The sequence below is a fragment of the Ambystoma mexicanum genome, chromosome 5q (genome assembly GCF_040938575.1).
Source record: "Ambystoma mexicanum isolate Mex_15411 chromosome 5q, UKY_AmexF1_1, whole genome shotgun sequence".
Lineage (NCBI taxonomy): Eukaryota > Metazoa > Chordata > Amphibia > Caudata > Ambystomatidae > Ambystoma > Ambystoma mexicanum.
In genome coordinates, this window is record NC_090933.1 from 1,279,947,843 (window position 1) to 1,279,967,308 (window position 19,466).

The following is a 19,466-nucleotide window of genomic DNA, read 5'->3' on the forward strand; positions in this document are numbered from 1 at the left end:
CTCCTGAGGTCACCTGCTCCGCACAGATTCGAGAACCTCAGCAGAGATCTCTGGAGAAATCACAATCATGGTGGGTTAATATACTGATCCCCCACCCTCTACCTCCATAGGGTTACATGGGCATAAAGTCCTGTCCCTAAACTATTGTTTCCCTACTTTGGTCAGTGGAGGCCTGGTCAAGCATCCCTTCCTAGGCCTATCCTAGTGACTTTTTGACTTTTGAATCCTAACCACAGGCATTGTCCAAATCTCTTACTAAACCTACCGGAAAAGTATAACTTTGGAACCTAATGTCTTTAGGGCACAAGGCCCCAAATCATCTTAAGGTTGAACTGATTAGGGGAACTGTTTTGTGGTTACTCCAAGGTATCCCTACTGAATTTCATGGATATTAGTTCTTACCCGTCATTCACTGGTTATTGAAGTATATGCTTTCTTTCTACTCCTATGGGTGAATGTATACATCTTATTTATAGTAACCCTGTCACAATATGCGACCAGACGTTTTACTTGCTTAGCATTTTAAAGGCCTAACAAATAATTTTGTACTCATCTGTCTAACCTGGATTATTGGTGTTGCTCTGTGTGGACTCGTTAAAGCCCTAGACGCATCACACATCCCTCCTGAGACGAAGCTGTGCCACTCTGCTAGCCTCCTTGATTGGGTTTGGCGAAAATCTCAGTGTTCCCTGTTCACAATAATACGGTTCGGCCTTAGTCACCCAAAACCCACCCACAGGGCTGATTTTGATTAAAAAAACATCTTAACACTAACAAAGGGCTGGACATTATTCGATGGACACATCCACTGCACAGATAAATGCAGTCTGGATACTTTAGGTAGATGATGGCAACCTTCTTTGAAATGCTCCCTGAAAAGCAAAAGCGACATGACATGCAATATCTTCTTGAGCAGCGGCTGCACCTTGTTATATCCTGCAGATCTGCTCCACCCGGGATGAGTGGGCTAGCCAGACCCAAACGTTGACAATGTAAAATCACTGGCTCCTGTGAAAAGAAAGCAGCGGTCTAGGAAGGTGCCGCTCCCCACCACATTGCTCTAGGAAGGCGCCGCTCCCCACCACATTGCTCTAGGGAGGAGCCGCAACCACCACATTGCTCTAGGGAGGAGCCGCAACCACCACATTGCTCTAGGAAAGAGCTGCCCCCCACCACATTGCTTTGGCTGACATTGCTTTGACTCAGGTTCTTCCGGCATTTTCCAACTGGCCCTTCTTTCATTACCTGCCATCAACCTGCAGTGGAGCCCCTGCGTACTATCTCCCAAAGCAGGTGGTAATGGAGACAGTCAGATTAAGTAGCCCCCTGACCAGTAACATTTTGCTGCACTTGGGAGAAGAGTGTAAGAAAACTGATGGAAACCCCTTTTCCACTCGTCTATATCAGCAGCCTTCTCCCTCTGCCTCTGCATGAGGTCTACAGCTCTTCAGTAATATTTAGAAAGCCACAGACCCAGTAAGATGTCCCTGGGAGGCAATTACTAACTCAGATGCCATATTCTTGGAAATTAGTTCCTTGTGAGTTTTGGACCACAAATGAGTATTCCTAGGTTTCAATTCAAAACTTCATTCAACCCATAGTCATTTCTATTGGAACATTTGCAACATTTTCTTTACCTTTTAAAGATGCAGAGACAAGCCATTGTGAAATGTGATATTTGTGCTAACCTTTTCCTCCTACAGTTCAGTGGTAATGTGCTTTGTAGGCCCTTTGGAAGGCAACCATGTGACACTGTTGCACCATTAGTTGTTTGGCAAATAGAGTTGTAAATGTTAAAATTATCCATTCAGTAGCCATGAGTCAGGACTCCTGAATACATTTGTTGCACCCAACGTAAAATATTAATATTTGTACTCACTGTGTGCTGGGAGACGAGCTCCTCAAGTGGCTCCATCTTCTCCGGCAGGGGCTCCTGATCCCGCAGACTCAGAGATTCCTCTGCAGCAGTGATCCAGTCTAAGAGCCGGGCTATCTCCTCTCGTTCAGTGGCTAGTGAAAGGCTATGAGACTGGATGCGCTCCCCCTGTTGTTGGGCCCACGTTAGCACCTGAAAAATTGACTCAGAGTTAAGAGGTAGCCATGCGGCTGCTTGCTGCGTCTGTGTGGATGCATACAGCTCCAGATCGGAAAGAATCGACTGCAACAAGTGTAAGACATTTTGGAACTTGCATCAATTGTTACGATGGAAAAAAAAAAAAAAATATATATATATGCATACACACACATACACACTTCCATACTCATCTGATGCAATTTATCAGTGTTAGGTTGCCCTCTGCTGTCCAAAAGGCAAAGTGCAGCGCCACTCAACAACAGTTATCCTTTCAACATACGGATGCAATGCATCAATGTTAGGTTACCCTCTGCTGACCAAATAAATGGCAAAGTGCTCCAAGTTCAACAACAGTGACCATTTAAACAAACAGAATGAGACTGTTCTACATGGTCACCTTCCACTATCGCAAACATTCAGAAGTTACTGCTTCCACCCCCACTTCTCTTCACACTAGGGCACAGCAGTTCCAGTGTCAATGAACATTTAATTACCGCCTCAACGTTTCAGTCTCTAAAGAGTGAAATGCTGTAGGATGATAGCTTCCCCACAAGCTAAAACTGAAAGTAGGTGCTGTAATTATGCTACTACACAATCTTATGCCGTCACGGGACTCTGCAATGGAACAAGTTTGACAATTACCTGTCTGCAAAAACACACCATAGAGGCCTGTGTGACTGATGGAACTGAGATACTGTTCTTATACTGCGCACACCTCTCATTCCATCCGATACGTTTAGTCTTTTCAATGACCATTAATACGTCACAGGGACCTAAGCCCCCTTCCTGGAAGTGATTGATGGTAAATCCGATATTTAAGAAGGGGGACAGAGGTGACCCTATGAATTACTGACTGATATTAACCTTTAAGATATGCTAGAATGGTGCATGTTACACTGGGAACAGATAGTAGCAAACTCTAGGAAAGGCGGGATACAAACACCGGGCAGATGACAGAACAGGCGAGAGGCTCATTAGCGTGAGCAATGGGGTCTGGTGCTGGTAGTGAGGATAGGCTTGGAAAGGATGCAAGGAGGAAGTGGACTGGAAGTTTTGAAATTAGCAACACGTGAAGACTATTTTCCAAACTGGTTGAGTGGGTAGGAGTAGCTGGGGCAGCGCGCTCTAGGTAAGATATTCAAGTGAGGATCATTTACTTCAAAGAAGCAATACTCATTCCTTTCTGAAGTATTTTTAAGTCTGTAAAATAATATTGTACTCTTAAAACAAGAGTGTTTGTAGAAAGTCACCCTTAACTTTTTAGCTATCAATTATACTAAACGAAAGGAGATACTTTTATCTTAAAAGCCCTCTTCAGATCAGGCAGCAAAAATTGCAGATTGCATTTTAGTGGCAGTACAAGGCAAACACTATAAATGTGCACTTGCTGTGCCAGAGAAGCAGTGCAGCGGAGGCAGGTTCCTCCAAATCATTTACAAGCCATATGTTTGTTAAGAGCATTAACACAATGTTTGAGATTAATTGGGGAAGGGGAAGAGTTCTCCCATTGCTCGTGTAGGTGTGAGTGGAAGGAGTGCTTCCGTATGACGGTCATGTATTTCCAATATTGACGCAGAGGGAGTAAACGGAGTAGCTGGTTAGGGAAGAGTAGTAGATTAAGGAAGGGGGAGATGTGACGAGAGGAAACAGCCCAAGGGAGAGATTAAAGAAATGTGGGTTTCTTTGGACATGGAAGATGGGTTTCAGTGCAGCAGACCAATCAGCAGAGTAGAGGAATCGAAGGAGCAGAAGGGTTCCCTGTGAGTTGTGAGAACTGGGCTGGTTTTCAGATCCCAGACAGGACAAGAGGTTACAGAGGAGAGCACTGGTTGGCTTGAAGGGACAGAAGGCCATGAGTGGGAAGATAGGAGGTAAGTGAATGCAAGAATGGACAGGTCACCTCCTGTACTCACCTCCTGATAGCGGCTGCTGCTCACGTTGATCCAGGATTTTATGGTGATGATGGAGTCTGGGTGGCAGCCGGAGAGGATCTCTTCCCCCAGAGACAGGATGCACTCCAGTGCCAGCTGCTGACACTGCATGGTCTTCATTAGCTCCTAATGTGACCAATAAATTGAGATAAAAAAATAACCACAGAAAATGAGCAGTGCATGAAGAATCTGAAAGAAAGACCTGGAGCTGAGGCTGCTTGGAGCCCTCGGGGGACATTACACAGGAGGAACCCGGCGGCAGAAAGCGCGCTGTGGACACCCTCTGAAACAGACCCATTTTAACAGAATAAAAAGCACTCAGAAAACTACAAGGGGGTAAATGTCAAAGAAGAGCAAAGACCAAGTTTGAAAATAAGTAGGATTTCCAGTTTTACAGCAAGCGAGCGAAGGGAGCTAGACTGGCTGGACCATGGCAGTTCCTATCTGCCAAATAAGTCGAAGCATGTTTGCTTAAAAATGAACACACCTTAATGACACGAGCAGCACAAAAGAAGACTAATAAGGTAATGTAATCATGCAAAACAATGAAGCGCACCAGAAATGACATTTTAGGCCAAACACATTTCACCATGGCATGTCAATGACATGTCCAGTTTTGTATAAAGCAAAATTGGAACACAGTTAAAAAGAATAACATAAATACATTTTATAAAACTATTGGGTCTAGTGTCACAGAGACCCCATCAGAAAAAAACACTGAATTGGGTAAGTAGCCTGTGTGGTTCAGAAGGATGGGCTTGAAAGCAGGTGGTGTAGGCTGGGAAGGTCCACCTGAGGTCCAGTGAAAGATAGGATGAGAGGTTAACAGATATACATGTTAAACCTGCACCACTCAGATGTCCACATTGTTATCTAGTTGACCAGGTATGAATGGCGTTCGGATGTAGTCGAATTAGTCAAGGTGTTAAAATGCCCATTCAATTTAATTTGATGTGTACACACAATTCGTAAAGTCCATTTTTAAGGAAGAACACTGGCGAATCAAGGAAGTCATTTGACCTAGTAGCACCTTGAGGTTCAGGTACTTAAGTGAGAGAATGGACTACTTCTGGGCTGTGGTGGTCAGTGCATGGAAATGGAGCTTATGTGGCACAGGGCACTGTAAACAGGTCACCTCCTTTCTTAGGAATTACTATAGGAGATTGAATTGAAATATTAACATGTATAACTAGGTTACACAGCTGCTCAGTCGAAACTGGCCCTAAAAAAGAAAAGCAACCCCAAACACTAACACTATCCCATAAAATAGCTTGTTTGGCTTTTTTCATTCCAGGAGAAGGAATCCTGTACGTTGGGCAAATGCTGAAACACTTGGGGTTTCAGCCTAGGCTGGTAAGGGTAAACCAGGCCTGGACTAGTACTATATGTGCCTCGAGAGGCCCAGCATCAACCCTGCACCTCACTGAAGGTGCTCAACAAGGCACACAATGACTGTCTGGGGCTTCTATTGCGCCTCTTGGTCAGAGAAGACCCTCCTGGGTGGGCACCAGCCCCTTTGTAGAGCGGTCCTCATACTTCTGGAACATGTTTACTAGCAGGAATGGGGCTTGGTCAGTGCCATTTACAACAGTAGCCCACCGCTGCAACCATACAACGTTAAACAAGGACACCGACCCATGCTATGGTCATTGCTCACCTGTTGCTGTTTCTGGCATTCCTGAAGAGCAGCCTCTTCTTCAGGGATCACCCCATACTTCAGCGTCCTCTCGGACTCCGTCAGGCGCTCGAGAAACGAATGCACCAGGTTGTGAAACTCCTCTGCCTGAAAGAACAAAAACGGGGTGACCATAAAAATCTTGGAGCGAAGAAGAAAAATACCCAACTGTGAGCCTCAGCAAATCATAACACTTATTCATAAGAACGGGATGGAAATTTCTAAGAACCTCAGAAAACAGACTACTTCCTTATATCAGTGACGGACATGGGAAGAGAAATATTCTAAAGTTCATTGTAACTGAGATATGGAACCGACACCTTGTCACAAAGTCTGAAGATCCACAGAAAGCCTGAAAGGCCATCAGGGAAAAGGGAATCATTATTAGGGGCAATATATAACTTAACACCTTGTTTTTATCAGCACCTCAGGAGAGCCCCATCCATTAAGGACCACGTAAGAACCTGTGACGGTGCGAAAGTTGGCCGTGAGACAGTCAGAGGCTCACCCACTGCTCTCACCTGTGGTAGCGCAGCCTCTGGCCCCCGAGATGCCTGCCAGGTTGACCCAACCCTTTCCCATGATAGCGAAGCCCTCGGCACTGAGACACCCCAGATGACCCATTCTCTGCGAAGCCTTCGGCCATGAGAGATACACTGACCCATTGTCTGATCTCACTTGTGATGAAGCCTCCAGAATGGAGATACTCCCTTTGTCCCACTCATTGGTTGTAGAAAAGCCTGGAGACACCCCTATGGAGCAATTCTGTACTTTCAGCTAAACAGCAAAGCCTCATGCGAGCCAACCACTGGCCTGCTCTCTCCTCCAACAGCAAATCCTTCCCTTCTGCAGCACCCACAATGGCTCACCAGCTCCGTGTTCTGGCGTCACAACGAGGTCTCTCTATCCTAGATAAGGGCACAGAGCTAGCGAGTGAGAACACTACCTACGATCCACATTTTATACACTGGCCCCGACACTGATCCGCCCTCTGCTCTCATTCACAAAAGCAGAGTCCACTGCGCCATTCTCTGCAGGTACCTGCCACAGTGAGGCCTTTGGCTGTAGGATAACCACACTGATCCGCTCTCTGTTCTCATTCATGATACAGTCTCTAGCTCTCTGGTGCCATTCTGTGCGGTTACCTGCCAGAGTGAGGCCTTTGGCCTTGGTATACCCACACTGATGCGCGTTCTCCCCTCAATCATGGAAAGCAGAGTCTCTAGCACTCTTGCACCATTCTGTGTGGTCTGCAGAGTGAGGCCTTTGGCTGTGGGATACCCACACTGGTCTGCTCTCTGCTCTCATTCACGATAGCAGTGTCTATTGCACAATTATGTGCAGTAACCTGGCTGAGTGAGGCCTTTGGCCGTAGAATAACCACACTGAGGCGCGCTCTGCTCTCATTCTAGATAGCAAGGTCTCTAGCGCTCTTGTGCTAGCGCAGTACCACTCTGTACTCTTACCTGCAATAATTAAGACTATGGCCAACGAGGTACCCGCAATTATTCACATTTCCTCCTAATTTATAATCTAGACCTGAGACACCCACACGGACCCCCTCTCTGCTCTCTTTCATGAGAGAGAGAGGTCTCAAGCCTTCTTGCAGTCTCACCACTCTGTGCTCTTAGCTGTGATAGTGTGGTCCATGCCCCCCGGGACACCCACATTGACCCGCTACAAGCTCCCATTCGGGATGGCAAGCGCTTCATCTGGTTTCACTGATGAACCCTGCGCTCGCTCACCTGTGACAGCGAGGCTTCGAGGCGTGCCTGCTTGCTAACTGACAGCTTGCACACCAGCTCCCAGCGGTGGTTCAGCTCCTCCATCTGCTTCTGCAGCCACTGGGAGTCCGCACTTATGCTGCCGCGGGTCAGGTCTCTCACGGACCGCTTCAGGGTCTTAATGCAACTGGCGCGTTTTCCCAGCTCCTTCTGGAACACCTGAAACATGGGATGAAACAGAGTGCATAGCAGTTAGTGGAATTTAGGTAGCGTCAACTCCTGTCTGATCAGATTGGAATGCAAGTCCCCAAAAAAAATGCAATACTGTTAGGGGAGTTTTTGTACAACCCCCATGCAAGACTGTACAGCCACCAACACTAAAGATGGGCAGAGCACCCAGCCAAAAAGAAAGCGTAAACCTCTGTGACAAAGCTAGAGTGGCAGGGAACTTTGGCTTAACTCCGGGAAGGCAATGCGTGCTGACACAAACGTACAATGACACCACAATTATCCACAGAAAATACACCACACTGGTAAACCGAAAAATACACACGTTTGTTTTGTTACATGTATCTAATTATATCAGTTGCACAAGTACTTCAGTAAGCACAATACACAAAGTCAAGAAACCGCATGAATAAAGCAAATAATAAGTGTCAATTAAGATAGTCTGTACCTCTATACTAAAATGAGAGAAGAGAAGGGAACGAGACATTAAAACATAGTTAAAATAGCCACACAGGATCCCTCACGGCAAAACAACAAAGCCACAGAATTCCTCATTCTTGGTGACTCAGTATTGTGGATATTCAAATTTGCACATCATAGTTGATGAAGGTTCCACTGGTGGGGAGAGTGGAGGGGTTGGCAATTCTAAAACACAACCAGAGACCACTGTGAGAAACCTGAAGGTGTCTCCCCAAATAGTCCCTGCAGATCTGTTACCCAGATGGCCAGGATACAGCCATCGCTATTGGATCCAATTCCTGGGGGTGGACCAGTGAGGGAGGATAACCTGGATGGGTGGTCCACGGGGAGTGGAAGTAGGACACCGATAGGTGAGACGCAGTATCCCCCTTCTTAGAACACATTTTCCCCAACCTACCACGTAGGATGCTCAAACACTCTACCCCTGCTTTTTCCAACACAAACACTTTCGCAAACCACTAAAGACGACGGACTAACACCAGAGCCATTTACCTGGCATGTCCCAACACAAGGGTCAGGCAAAGTCAGGCAACTGACCAGAATTACACACACCCAACAGCCCTTTCCCTTCCCCACAGGGATAAAAGGTGGAGCACAAGACCACAATACGAGCAAGGTAGACAGCACAACAACACAGCTATCCAAGTACGGAGGTTCAAGAGGAGGAGAAAGATGGCAAGAACCGAAAGGGTGACACGGAGAGAAGCAACCTTGCCCTTTGCGACCCAGACCAACAAAGCCTCCAGAGAAGGAATTGTAAGACCACAAACAATAGCCAAGGTGTGTTGCAGCAGATGTCAATGGCACACAGGGCCCTCCTGTGCTGATAGCCAAGCAGGGGAGAAACGCTTGCCACTGTGATACCGGCCTTAACTCCAGAGACAAGAAAAGCCAAGCGGTTCATCACAGCCAATGAGTCGAGTTTTGATCAAAAGTAACAAATGGCTAATTAAAGGAAAGTACAAAGAACTGTTAATTTGAGAGCGGAAAACCAGCTAAAGGGGAGTCCGGCACCACATGGGTGCTCACTGGAGAAACTCGGGGCGTCTACCCTATTGTTGAAACTACCGTTACCAGAAGGCCTCGGAAAAGGCGCGAGAAAGGTGCAAGAAAGGGGTCAAATGGTCATACAGGGGTCTTCTAACAAAATCCTCTGTACAGTCGAAAGTCTTTGACCGGCATATGATTGTAAAGCTAAGGGAAGTGAATCCAACATCATAAGAATGTAGAAGTAACTGGATTATTGGCAAAAGTTGGCAAGAGTGAACCCGACGGAGGGATGCCGATGGAAAGGGGCAAAGCCTAAAGTCCCAATGAACAGTGTTTTGACAAAGGTGAACCCGACAGAGGGATGTCCACAGTGAACTGTTTAAAAAGACATTAAGATTTGTGAATGACATAAGCAAAGTTGATTTGAGGAAAGCTGTAGTGAACCCGACAGAGGAACTTTTGTTTATTATTTGGGAAAACATCAAGTCCTTGGAGGCAAGAGACTTTTTGTAGAAAAGAGACTTAACCACCGAAGGTCCTGATATTTGAGAAGCGGAACTGTCATCTCATGCTGGTGAGGCTCGAGTGTGTGCTGTGCTCAGGAGTCCCACTTTGTCCCGTGCTCAAAACATGGGGAAGGGAGACCCCCGGCTACCACATCCTGACTTATCATTTGTGAACACTTTCTTTCTTGTGATATATTATCCTACATTATTTTGTATTTAGTTGTAAGGATTGGCAATTGGTGTTTCTTAGTATAGGCCCCTTTTATTTCACAAGACACCACTAGGACTGTGTTATTATTATTTGATGGTCGTAACTTGCTCCCATCTTAGATTTAGGTGTAGATTAGGCGTTTTTCCAACCCGCATATACACTTTAATAAACACCCTTGAACTGTGATTGCTTGTGTCGGTCTTTACTGTTGCCACCATGAGTTCCTTACACCACAAACAATCTAGATAGACTTCAGCAAGAATTACAGAGCAAGAATTACAGAGGCAGTACACTTCGGGGAAAATAAAATTGTTGACCAAAAGGGATTATAAGTTTTAAGGTGCTAAAGTAATGAGAGTTGTTTTAGCAGCATTTTAAGAAGTTGTGGGTGGGAAGGGCAGCTTTACACCGTTTTCAAATAGCCTTTCAGCAGTAAGGCAAAGGCTACAGATACTGGGAACAATATGGAGGTTTTTCTAACTATTCTCTCCGTTAGGTATGGGGGTGCTGCATTGTTTAGGCACTTAAAGGTAAGTGAGACTGTTTTGAGCATAAATCTGTCATTTATCTTCAGCCAATGGTGTTCTCGTCTAAGTTCTGATATATGTTCTTGCCTTCCTTCCTCTGCATACTGTATGTATGTTGTGATGTCACTTGTGGAATGTGTGCGGTATGCTTGCAGTGTTTGTGTATGAATGGGTTCTAACCCAGGCAGTTGAGCTATGTGAGCCTGGGTGGTGGGAGCCATTGCAGGGCAGGAGAGTAGTGTTCCACGCTGTGTGTCTGTGTGGCTGACAGACATGGCGATCAAATAGAACCCCGAGAGGTGCAGGCCGATTGCTCAGCAATGACGAAGTGGGTCTGTCAACATTGACGTTTGCAGTACTGTGCTTAGAGCTTTCAACATGTTTAGAGGAGAGCACCCACTACATGTAAGACAAGATGTTGTCACCACTGTCCTGTGGACAAAAGTAAGTCTTTTGTATGTGCGTTTCAAAGGCACCGTTGGGACTCAAGAGAATAAAGGCTAATCCCTCCCTCATGATTTCCTCTTAAACTCCTCATAGACTTGATGACAGCTGATGTAACTGAAGATCACAATAAAATAACTGAGTACCAATCAATCTGGCAGCGTATCCTTTTATATCCTAACGACTGAGAAGCAGTCATAACAGTTCTCTGTTGGGTATATTCAGTGCAGTTCTTAAAGCGTTATTCTGTAGGATTTGGATTTTGTCTAAAATATACTTGTTGGCACCTAGATATAGGGCATTACAATAATCCAATTTTGAAAGTATCAATGCTTTGCCGAGAATGATACAGCTGGCTTTGGATAAGAATGGCCTGCAGACCCCAATTTCATGCCCGTTAAAATCTATGGAGGTACAGGGTACACCACCTGTGCTCTGAATCACATAGGGTCCTGCTTGGTTGTTCCTGAATCTCTGGGCCTCATTGTTGCGTGTCTTGGTTCTGATGAAGACAGTCCAGGGGTCGAAGGTGCAGAGATCACTTTTGGTGTCAGGTTTTTGCATTCGGCAAGTTGGCAATTCAACACTCTGGCAAGACTGCTTCCTGAGACTAGACAGCTGAACGACCCTGGCACCATGAAGAAAAAAACACCACATTTACCAAGACCACATAGGACCCCCAGGACAGGATACAGGCAGAGAGCAGCGATGACCACTTGAAGCAAATGGCAGAAGACTACCAATGTGGTGGAAACAAAGAAACTGCCAATGGCCCTCTTCAAGCTGTAGAGCTGCAAATTCAGGATGAGGTACCTTGTTTCACAAGATAAAGGTCTGCAGTGTCCCAAGTCTAAACTCGGGACGGTGACCGTGGCAGCAAGGTAGCCCACTGGATGGTTCCAAGACACTTCTGAAGGCCTCCAAGGGCAGGATCCTCAAGCAGGGGTTGAGACTGGTTGTACCCATGGGTCTAGGAGTCGGAGCATCAATGAAGGCCTTCTGGAGATTAGGAAAGGAGCCAGGCTTTGCAGGGTATTGTTGAAGAAAACAATGCTGGTTGGCTTCAACAACAAGATCCAGGTCCTCAGCAGGATGCTCCTCTTCTTAGGGGTCTTGGCTCTACAAAAGATCTGATGAATGGCTGCAAATGTCCTACTTTTATCCAGAATTTTACCTGGAGTTGCCCCCAAGCCCAACAATGATAATGGATATCGCCATTCAACCTGGCAAGGACTGCCCACACTAGGACATCTGCTAGACAACAGCAGACACACTTGGCCATGGATGTGGACTGGGACCAGACAGGCTCAGCCCCCACTTCCAGCCTCACATCCAAATCGCTGCTTTGGAACTTTCCCTGGAAAGGGCTAAAAAATATATAGCAAACCGAGCTGGATAGGGCAGGAAGAAAGCCAAAATACAAGATGCCCAGAGGATAGTAAATAATCTTGTGGCACCTCCATTTTAGAGTGTATGGTACTCTAAGTCATAAAGCAGTAAAATGCAAAAGTACACGAGTCAAATAAAATAAACATGGGAGAAAAAGATCTGCTGCCACCAGCCCATCTTGGTCACACCATGCAAGTAACCACAAAGTTACAAAAGACAATGTTATAGGGACACAAAGTATCCCTACCACACCTCCCTATAAGGTGAAGGGTCAGTGCAAAATTAACAAAGAATTCCACAATGGGGGAACAGTGTTCTCCTGCCCTGATAGCCATAGGGACTGACCGGCGCCACCACAATAGATGAGCTTAGCAAGGCAAGCATTGTAAAAAGGCTTCACTTGTCTCCAAAAGTCAGGAAAGTTTTAAAACATTAGCAAAAATTTTGGAGGGGGTTGCAGGGGTTCCATAGGACTCTATGAAGAGAAAACAGCAGACATAAAATGTTCCTGACAATAGTTCAGACTGGAAGTAAAGTATCCCTCTTGCATTAGCACACATGACCTATACACAATTATAAATGAATAAAAGGGTCCCTTTCTAATAAGTACACAGGGGGGACACACAATAATCACACATTAGTACACAGGGCTTCATGTTGCAGACCAGGGTAAGATGCTCACCTTATGTTTATCCAGGAGGTCATTCACCATATCCCGATCGCCTCCCACAAGCATCTCTTCAGACAGCTGTGGCTCAGCCCCGTAGAGCCAGTCCATGAGGGCCTGCAGAGCATCCGTAAACTTGCCAGAGAATAGCAGGGCTTCTTCCAACTTGTGCTGCCTGAAACCAATGAATTAGGATTTTAGTGCAATCAAGAGAAATGGTTTGCTCAAAAAGAAATGACGTATTCGGCATTGAGCCCCTCCCTCAGACTTCATCCACAAAATGTACATTACATTTGAGTGGGTACTGCAGTAACAGGTATAATTACATTCTAAAATGTTACTGAAGCTGATCACACCTGTACAAAGTGTTGGTGTTTTCAGATAATATAAATAACAAAGATTATGGCTGGAAGGTTTAGAATTGATCTTAAGCCACTGGTAATTGCTCTGGGCAACCCTCCAGACCACTTTTCTTCACCTGCCAAGCCATTACAGAACGGGGAAAGACCATATGCAAATCAGACTTGGTCCCACCCTCAAAGGGGCAGTCCAGCCCAAACTGCTTAGTCACATCCCTTCTGCACGAGACCACAAGCATCCCCAGACATGTTTTGGCATCATCAGTGAGGAGTAGCTTGGGAGTAGCTTGGGTCTCTAGGCCCAGAAGACACGGGACCCACATCTGGGCATACCCGTCCCACTCAGGGTGATAAAGCAAAAACAAAGAGGTGATGGCTGGAAGGTTTCGAATTATACTTAAACCTCTGGCAATTGCTCTGAGCAACCCTCCAGACCATCTTTCTTCGTCTGCCATGCCATTAAAGCAAACCGGGGTGGCACCAAGCATGATTTGCATATGGTCTTTCCCTTTTCTGTAATGGCTTGGCAGGTGAAGAAAAATGGTCTGGAGGGTTTCCCAGAGCGATGCCAGAAGTTAAGATTAATTCTAAGCTTCCAGCCATCACCTTGTTTGTTTTCAGATAATAGTACAGTACTAGTAATTTAAAAATAATCTCATACTTCTACTAACCACTGTAATGTACTTGTGGTGAAAAAAACAAACAAAAGAAACTCTAGCATTAGTACACTGAAAATTTGCAGTTCCATTGCAGAAAATGCGGTGACAGGGGGCAATAATGGGTGCTATAGGCCTCTTGTCCCAGCATTCCAATTTTCTTCCTTGGTCTTTCCTCCTTCCAAACATTACATTTTACTGTCATTGGACAAAATGTTCCAATACGAATAGTGTCTCCCATCCCCTCCATCTTCGGGCCATTGCCAAGCTGTAACATCTCTTCGGTCGAAGGTGATAACCACCTGCTAATAGCTCTTGGAATGCAGAATTATTGCTTAAATACATGTTTCAGACGATATTAACAGAGACACTTAAAGGGTGAAATTGAAGAAATCTCCAGACATCAATTGACTGGTTTATTCTGGTTGTTGCACATTGTACATTCAAACACCTTCAGGCATTTTCTATCAGGACCAAACTTCTTAAGGCCCTCCTTGATGGTGTCCTAAAGAAAATTTGAAAACATGGTCCTGCTTGATCAAATCACTTGATTACAGGCCGCTTAGAATCTCCTTACAGTTAAACCACCACCAGGCTCCACTTCAGAATGACTCCAAGTTCCTTCCTCCACGTTGGCGTGTGAAGGATTCTCATGTCAGAATGCCCATGCTAAAGAAGGACAACAACCATCCTATGTAATATTTGCAAACTATTGTTAGGAAAGATTTTCTTTTTGCTGTTTTCCCTCCATAGACATCTATGGAAAACCAACTTTTTGCTGAAGTTTTATACCGGTCCTGACTTCTGGTGCCAAGCCAAGACTTTTTACTTCTAGACTTCTTTGCTGAGCTCATTGGTTTTATGTGCACTGTTAGTCCCTGTGGCTATCAGTGCAGGAGGACTCCCCATCGTGGAATTCTTGATTTTTCACTGCACATTTCACCTTACTGCGAGGTGCGGTAGGGATACTTTGTGTCCCTTTAACTTTGTGGTTGCTTGCAAGATGTGTCCAGGATGGGCTGGTGGCAGCAGATCTTTTTCTACCATGTTTCTTTTACTTGTCCATGCACTTTGGAATGTTACCACTTAATGACTTAGAGTACAATATACTCTAATATGGCTGTGCCCTGAGATTTTCCCCTGGTGTGTGCAGTGTCTGGTCCCATTCCAAATCCAGGCCAAAGCGTGTCCGTTGCTAGGCAGATGTGGTGGCCAGAGGCTGTCCATGATTGGACAGCCCCTGTTCGTTTGAATGGTGCAGATCCTTACCATTGGTGGGCTTGAAGGGGACGCAAGCTAGAATCCTGGGGTCCTCTGAGCTTGTCGACAGTGCAGTCGGACTTTTTTTTTTTTTCGGTTGTACCTAGGTCATCCAGCTGTCCAGTCTCAGGAAACAGTCTTGCCATACAACAGAACTGCAGACTAGCTGGACCCAAAAAAAGGGGACACTGAAAGTGACATCTACACCTGTGAGGAATTCAACGATCTGCACGGTGGGTGCGAGCTCGCCTGGGCTTTTTTGACATTTTAAATTAAATTGAATGATGGTAAATAAACCTCCGGAAAATGTGTGGCTAATCCGCACACATTTTCCTATGCTTACCGCACGACATACACCTAGACCTGTGTACTCTGGGTGGACACAGTCTACAGGCGCCGTCCACCGTCAAAATTAGATGAAATATGGCATCCAAGAGTACATAAAGGCATCTCAGAAGGGGAGGGCAAAACCTTGATCCTGCCATGGCTAGCCTAACTAACAAAGGCTCTATGGATCTGCCCTGCCCTTTGTTAGCTGCTGGTGGCAGCTTGACATACTAATCAGAGTTAGTTCAAGCAGGCCGATGGGAGGCCTGGTCGCAGGACTAACTAAGGACAGGAAAATCTGAACAACCTTTGATTTGACTGCGTCAACCTGAAGCCAGCTCCCACCCCTCAGTATCAAGGGAAGTGAAGTGTCATGTCTGGGACTGCATGTTTAGAGCAGCCATCCCCAGAGGGTCACCCCATTCAGAAGGTACGAGTATGTGGATTGATGGAGACAGAAAGTCTGGTCTCTCTGCAGCTTCAAGGGACACCTGCCACTTTAATCGGGAACCACAGAGAATTCAATTAACCAGAGAGACCTAGTGATCCACAACAGACAGGAAGTTGGGTGGGACTTAGTTTTCACCCCTTTACCTTTTCTGTTGCAAAGCACTCTGTTTATGACCTAAGGCATACAGGAGATTGTTGGTGGGGACCCAGGATTGGTTCATTAAGGAAGTCTTAGCCTACACTAATCACTGTGGCCCATTTATCTTTAAAAGAGGGCTCAGCCCCTGTTTTGGGGAGATCATCTGTAGACTTTGCAGGGAGTAACCAGTGAAGGAAGGTCAGGATTTCCAAAGAGGGAAGCAAAATCCCTCCCCTAAACCTCTCCCAAGGAACAGAGAGAGATACTGCATCCACAGGACCTTCCAGCAGCTCCAGAACCGGTACCCAGCCGGCACACAGTGTGCCCTGCTAGGCTCTGCAAGCAAGCTTCCTAGGTGGGAAGCGCCAGAGAGTCGCTGAACCAAACCAAGGACAAGACAGTTGCCTGCAACACTCTCCTCAGCTTTGGGTCATCCAACTTTAAAGGATGACATGAGCCCAGTGAAGAAGCTAGGAGGAGTGCAACAACAAGCATCAACCAGTGTCCGCCTTAAATGGCATTTTCGAACCAGTCGAGCTCCTTAAGCTGCAACCGACTGCACTGCTGACGGTTGTCATGCCGCAGTCGCTAACATCGTCCGAGACGCTTCGCCCAGTACTTCAGACCCACCAACTAGCACTGAGACAACGATTACTGACCCCGAGTCGCTGTGTAGTATAAGCCTTGCTGGTTAGTCACACTACCCCGATCGAGTTTGGCTAGACAGTAGTGCCTTTTCCTGTTCACCGTAATAGGGATGCCTTTCAGAATTCGTCCATAGGGCTGATTCTGACAATCCATCTTAACAATCACCTAAACCTTTTCTGAAGGAAATATTACCCCACCTTATGCGCTACTAGTTTTCGCCTGCAAGACCTGACAGCAACCCCTTGCAAGGCTCTAACCCAGTATTAGGTTTGTTTGGAAACTTTCTGAGAGATCCCTGGAATCCAAGATGGATTCCCAGGATCTCCCTTCAGGACCAAATCCATTCCAATCCAATCCAATCCAATATGATATATTTTATTTATATCACGCTCATACACAAGTGTTTCAGAGTGCGACCAAGCAAAGGGAGAATAAAAACAGCAATCTTTCTAGCCCCAGTGACATTAAGAACGCGCAAGTGCAAGGAAAGGGGGTAAGGTGGAAAGTGCGAAGAAGGGGGGGGAGTGGAAAGTGCGGCACAAAGAAGAGAACAGAATAAATAAGTGCAGTAAATAAATAAATGCAATAAATAAAATAAATACAGAGTCAAGTGCATCATTTGTCAGATAGGGTATAACTGATAAGTGCAGAAGAAAGGTGGGGGATTGTATGGGTACAGATACAGATCCTAGTGCAGGGGCTGGCTCAGAGGCAGTGCAGGTGGGTGAGCAGATACCTGGGCCCGAAGGACAAAGGGTGGCCAGGAGCATGGTGCCGATCAGAGAAAGCAGATCAGCAGGGAAGAAGGGGGGCAAAGGCAGAAGCGAAGATGAATGTCTTGAGGTGCTTCCAAAACCAGAGATGGCTCTCCTCAAGTTTCAAGGTGGCCAGAAGATTGTTCCAGAGGGAGGCCCCGTCGAAGACAGAGATCTACGGCCAGCTCGTTTCTTGGAAAAACGACTGACCCTGAGGGAGTTAGACGTACAGGAGTGAAGGGCTCGAGAGGGGAGGTATTTACGGAGGGATAGTTGACGGTATTTTGGACCCAGGCCCCAGCAAGCCTTGTAGACAATACAGAGGGTTTTAAAAGTAATCCTTGCACTCACTGGGAGCCAATGAAGGGATTCCAGAGCTGGAGAGATACGATCCCAGGGCTTGAGGCCAAGGGTAAGTCTTGCAGTCATGTTCTGGATTAGTTGTAAGGGGCGAAGAGTGGAGGCAGCTAGATTAAGAAAGAGGCTGTTGCAGTAGTCCAGCCTAGAGAGAACCAGAGCTTAGGAGACCGTGAGCCTCTGGGGGAAGGAGAGGAAAGGCAGAGTACCTCTAAGGAGGTGCAGTAGGAGGTTTGACTTTTTAGAGACGTCAGAGATGTGTGCAGAGAAGGAAAGTGTGGAGTTGAAGATGACCCCGAGATTTTTAGCCTCACAGGTAGGGGCAGGAGGTGACCAAGGGAGGCTGGCCAGAGAGTGAGGGGAAAGGATGGTGAAGGTGTACCAATGAGGAGGATCTCCGTCTTCTTGGCATTTAGACTAAGATCGTTGGCGGCACACCAATTTTGAATGGCGATTATGCAATCAGGGATGAGGGAAGGAGAGGAGGTGTCTGAGGGAAGCCTGAAATGAGTTGGGTGTCATTGGCGAGGCACTAAGTACTGCAATCTCCAGCAACTCCTGCGAGAATCTGAAATTGCCTTAACTGCATATTCCTCAGAATTCCCTCCCAGGACTACTGAGGACAGAGTGAAATTGAACAAAATTCCCCTGTTGAAAGGTTTCAACAAACTTAAATGAAATGACCGATGAACCTTTAACTCCTTGCACAGATTCAACCTTACACCACTGGGTGAATCACTGTGTCCATTTTACACTGACCAAAATACCGAGGACAGAACATATTCTTTCCCTTTAACCTCAAGTGCTTTGCAGATAACCAAACCTTTTCCCCCACTTGATAACACGGGATCTGCCACCTCATGTGATCAGCATTTTGTTTAATTTTTAACTTGCAAGCATGCAAGGCATTGATTGCGGTTTGTAGGTTTTTGCTCATAACCCTTATATCCCAACTCAGGAAAATACTTTTCTCCTATTACTGCAGACAGCAAAAAACGAGAAAGATTTCAAAGTAATAGGGGCATATTAATGGAAGCCTTAGTAGAGTTGCTAGGACACCATTCTGACCACAAGTAACATCTAACTATATACAGTTCCCATCATTTCAAACATGCAGGATGCCTGGGCAGCAGCTCGGCTTGTACAGGCCAGGGATCTTTTCAGTGAATCCCAAGTGATGCCCACTTCTCTACCGACTATTGGGGCAAAGAAGAATAATGTAAGCCTTAATCCCAAAATAACCCTGCTCAAAGATATTGAAAAGCTACGCAGGAAGGACATTTCTAAATGGTGGGAGGAACACTCTCTACAAAACTATTTGGACATTGGACGTATACCGAGAGGACTACGAATTCTGACAATGCCCTCCTTCGAGGACCAAGATCCTGGCATGCTCCAGGAGTGGGGAGAAGCCAGTAAAGGCTGTTCTGCATATTTCCTCGCTATTTTGGTCAAATATGCCAAATAAGATCGAGCAAGGGCTTTGGAAGAACTTGCAAAAAAGGAAATCGAACTCAACAAAATGCCTCCTTCTGAAGAGGGGAAACAATTACGCACTAAAATTAATGAAGCTTTGCTCATGTATGAAGATGATATCAAGCAACGAAAACATCGTAAGTTTATTAGGGACAACATCGATTATGAAACAGGCAGGATTTTTACTTTTGCT

The 19,466-nt window shown here is 45.9% G+C and overlaps 1 protein-coding gene across 2 annotated transcripts in view; it reads right to left on the bottom strand.

Annotated features, from left to right (window-relative positions):
• The window catches only part of LOC138498038 (microtubule-actin cross-linking factor 1, isoforms 6/7-like), a 530,795-nt gene that overhangs the window by 135,226 nt on the left and 376,103 nt on the right, over nucleotides 1–19,466 (bottom strand). For both annotated transcript variants that reach the window (XM_069621876.1, XM_069621877.1), the window contains exons 27-31: nucleotides 12,862–13,021; nucleotides 7,426–7,623; nucleotides 5,663–5,788; nucleotides 3,988–4,131; nucleotides 1,880–2,068 (exon numbers count right to left, since the gene is read on the bottom strand). In XM_069621876.1, coding sequence (XP_069477977.1) covers nucleotides 1,880–2,068; nucleotides 3,988–4,131; nucleotides 5,663–5,788; nucleotides 7,426–7,623; nucleotides 12,862–13,021 — 817 coding nt within the window. The remainder of the gene's footprint in view (nucleotides 1–1,879; nucleotides 2,069–3,987; nucleotides 4,132–5,662; nucleotides 5,789–7,425; nucleotides 7,624–12,861; nucleotides 13,022–19,466) is intronic.